Raw genomic sequence first — 3,682 nt, forward strand, 5'->3', positions numbered from 1 at the left:
CGGCCGAGATCGTCCGGAAGGGAGGTCCGATGGTCAAAATCGCATCAAAAAATTGATCCGACGGCCGAAAGTCGCTAAGCTATGAGAAGCCTTATGTTCTCCCTAGATGCTTATATCAGGATGTTCGTGGAGGCCGTGGAGCCTCTGGAGCCCTTCCAGCTGCGAGCCCCTGAAGCTTCCTCCCATCAATAACCAACATGGAGACGAGTGTGCGCGGGCACTGGTGGTCACATCGTGTGTGCGGCCATGGATCTCGCAGCTATGATCAGCTATGGCACGGTTGGATCCGGCCGATTAGTGACGTCAGCAAAGTGCTTAGCATTTTTTTATCAGTGCTTTTTGCCATTTTCTGTTCGGTGCAGTATGCCATGAATCGTAAAGTGGTGGAAAAAGAAGTCAGCTGATCTATGATTGCTCACGTTGAATATATATAGGCTAACATGTGCACCAGGCTGCTTCGTGGACAGCTTGATACATGTTCTTCTGGTGCATGAAGTTGTCTAACCCTTTTTAGCCCTTTGTAAAGCGATGGATTATTCTGGATCGTTTGTCCCGTTCTAACTTCTACTGTAAGTGATAACACAAGGCAGGCAGGTTCTCGTCATCAACCAAATTAAAGACAAATATCGAACATGATTGAGCCGAGGATTAACCTTCATATATTGGTGCGCTCGTCTCCATCCAATCCTAACTACGCCCACTCAATCCGCTCCTGTGCATTGTCACAGCCTCACAGGTCACAGCAAAACTAAGAACTGTGCTATAGTGGGCGCATTGCCCAGTCATCATCCATTGGCAGTGGCACAGTACTGGGCGCCACTGCTAACCGGTGGCGAGCCTGAGCGCTGTCTCGAGATTAGCCACGACCTCTGATATCCGTGGCCGGAGTATCGACTGCCGGTGCAGACACACCACCGCCGTGTTGGCCACCCACTGCAGCGCCTCGATCTGCATCGGCGTCGGCCGCGGCTCCGGGCGCCCGTCCAGCACCTTGTCCAGCTCGCCGGCCTCGATAAGTGGGAGCGCGAAGTGCACCAGGTCCGTCTGGACCTCGCCCTGCTCCTCCTCGCCCCGAGTAGTTATGACCGGCGGCCTGCCCGTCAAAACCTCCAGCATCACGACGCCGAAACTGTACACGTCGGTCGCCGGCGTCAGGCGCCCCGTGCGGCAGTACTCCGGATCGATGTAGCCGCCCTTGCCCACGACCTGCAGCTGGTACTGGTAGTGGTGCTCCCCCTCGCCCGTCTCGTGCCGGACCGAGAAGCCTAGGTCCGACAAGCGCGGCGTCCAGCTAGCGTTCAGCAGGATGTTGGACGACTTGATGTTGCAGTGGATGACCGACGGCACGAAGCTGCGGTGGAGGTGCTTGATGGCGCGCGACGCGCCCAGGAGCACCTCGACGCGCGTCTTCCAGGACGCCGTCACCGGCGAGGAAGGCGGCTTGCGGCCGTGCAGGTGGTCGTGGAGCGAGCCGTTGCTCATGTACTCGGTGACGAGCAGGCGCTCGTCCTCCTCCGCGCACCAGCCGAGGAGGCGCACGAAGTGGCTGTGGCGCGGGTGCGGGACGACGGCGAGCTCCGTGCGCAGCACCATCTCCCTGTCCTGCGCTGTCTTGCTGATGCGCTTGATGGCCACGTCCCTGCCGTCGCGGAGCCTGCCTCTGTACACCGTCCCGGAGGTGCCCTTGCCGACCTTGGTGAAGAAGGCGTAGCTGTTGGACGCCGCCGCGATCTCTGCCAGCGTGAACCTGGCAACACCCTCCAAGACATGGATTGGGTGGGACTGGGAGGTGGACGCTGGCGACGGAAGGATAGCGTGGTTTTGAGGCAGCGAATCACAGATTCGGTTCAGGTTGTGGGTTAAGGCTATGTAGCTGATGAATGGGACGAGGAGGAGGTAGGAGTCGAGCCTACTTTGGATGTCCCTGAACTTGTCAGCCAGCCTCCCGGACATGAAGAAGCGGTAGAAGCGGCTCTTCCGCTGGCAGACCATGACGAGGTCGTGCGCCTCCCGGAGCGTGTCGCCCAGCCCGGCCAGAGGCCGCTGGAACTCGGGCCGGCGCATCAACTCCGGTTCCTGGAGGTGCGGCAGCAGGTCGGCGATCATGTGGACGCGGCGTGAGAGCTGCTCGCAGGCCTTCTTGTTCTGGCGAGCCGTCAACGCCGCCTGCGTGATGAGGGAGATGAGCCCGCCGGCGTCCACCCCAACCAGCTGCGCAACCGTCGCCGCCTGCCCCAGCCCCGCCCACAACGCCATGACAGCCTGCTCAGATCTGAGCTAGTACTCTCTCCAGTTTCGAGCTAATACCCTCGCATCTTATGGACAAGTTTGCCCGGAAATGGACACAGAGGGGGTTATTTGAATGTCGGACTCCGGCCTCGATGCCGACGCGCAATCGGCAAACGGGTAGATAACGAGCACGCGCCGGCTACGCGCTTCCGGCCGCGCTCTCCTCTACACCGGCCGTCGCGCCGTAGCGGCATCCGCCGGGAAGAGGTTAGGCAACCTCCGGGAAACTACCGTCGGGCCGGGGCACTGTGTATGATCTTCTGTTCTGTCTATTGCTTTGTGGAAGTTTCGGAGCATTTTAGTCAAGCAAGGAGCCTGAGTAATGGTTGAACCTGATTGCCACTTCGTACGTGCAGTTGAACTTTCTGCGCTCTCAACTCGAGCGCACATGCTCTCGCGCCGTCGAATCAGAGTCGAGGAGCAATCCGCAGCGAGTGCGCGGGTGCCATTCGTTCGGAGGTAGGTGCGGCATTTAATTTGGTAGTCCCGTCCAATCTCCAGCCGACTTAACAGAGCATTAGTCTGTTTAAACCTGTTTATATTATACTTAATAACATTAATAATCTATTCAGGGTGAGTACAGATGAATGCGCACATAGGTGACATGCACATATTGGTGAATTTTTTTTCCTGGACATTTTTTAGGGGAACTTGCAACTTTATTTAAATTAAGAAAAGGTTGGGACCTCGTCCGCTACAATATGAATAATGCAGTCTGGAGGAAAATCAAAATAAATCGTACTATCATTACACACCCCCTCTCTAGCTAAACCATGTGCCAGACCATTTGCAGAGCGCCGAACCCATGAGATTTTGAACTCCTGCCGAGTTCTCAAAAGCTCCTGAATCTCCTCCACAACCGGGCCAAACGTCGAAAGGTTCCTGCCTTCGCCTTGAAGCATCGCCACCACCTCCTGACTATCCAGCTCAATGTGGAGTTGTTGCACGTCCATAGTAATCGCCATTTGCACGGCGCTTTTCGCCGCCAGAATCTCCGAGAGCTGGGGGTGGCCGGCACCTGGGAAGCAGATCGCAGCTCCGCCCCTAAAAGCACCATGGTGATCCCTGAGAACCACTCCTCCTCCCCCCTTGTCGTCCGTTTGGGCCATCACTCCATCTGCATTGGCCTTGGTCCATCCCGGCTCCGGTGGAAGCCACCTTTCCGGTCGCCTTGGCTCCTTGATCGACGCCTCCTTGGAGTGAACTAGACGCCATTCCTGAATATAACAGTGAACTTTCTCTGCCAACTCCAGAGCATCTTGGATCCTTTTCCCATCCCTAGCATCATTTCTTGCGCACCAAATACCATACAAACCCTGGACCATCGTTTCGCGCTCAGCCCCGCACGCTTCCGCAAACCAGGCCTTGAGCCACGCCACCAGGCCAGTCAGAG

General features: G+C 57.0%; 1 protein-coding gene across 1 annotated transcript; it reads right to left on the reverse strand.

Moving 5' to 3' along the window:
* Positions 1 to 499: 499 nt before the first annotated feature.
* LOC123123273 (putative serine/threonine-protein kinase-like protein CCR3) lies at positions 500 to 2,498 on the reverse strand. Its single transcript, XM_044543753.1, has one exon. The coding sequence runs from the start codon at positions 2,254 to 2,256 to the stop codon at positions 823 to 825; it is 1,434 nt and encodes a 477-aa protein (XP_044399688.1). The 5' UTR covers positions 2,257 to 2,498; the 3' UTR covers positions 500 to 822.
* Between the last annotated feature and the right edge of the window lie 1,184 nt (positions 2,499 to 3,682).

The sequence above is a fragment of the Triticum aestivum genome, chromosome 5D, assembly GCF_018294505.1.
Source record: "Triticum aestivum cultivar Chinese Spring chromosome 5D, IWGSC CS RefSeq v2.1, whole genome shotgun sequence".
Taxonomy (NCBI): domain Eukaryota; kingdom Viridiplantae; phylum Streptophyta; class Magnoliopsida; order Poales; family Poaceae; genus Triticum; species Triticum aestivum.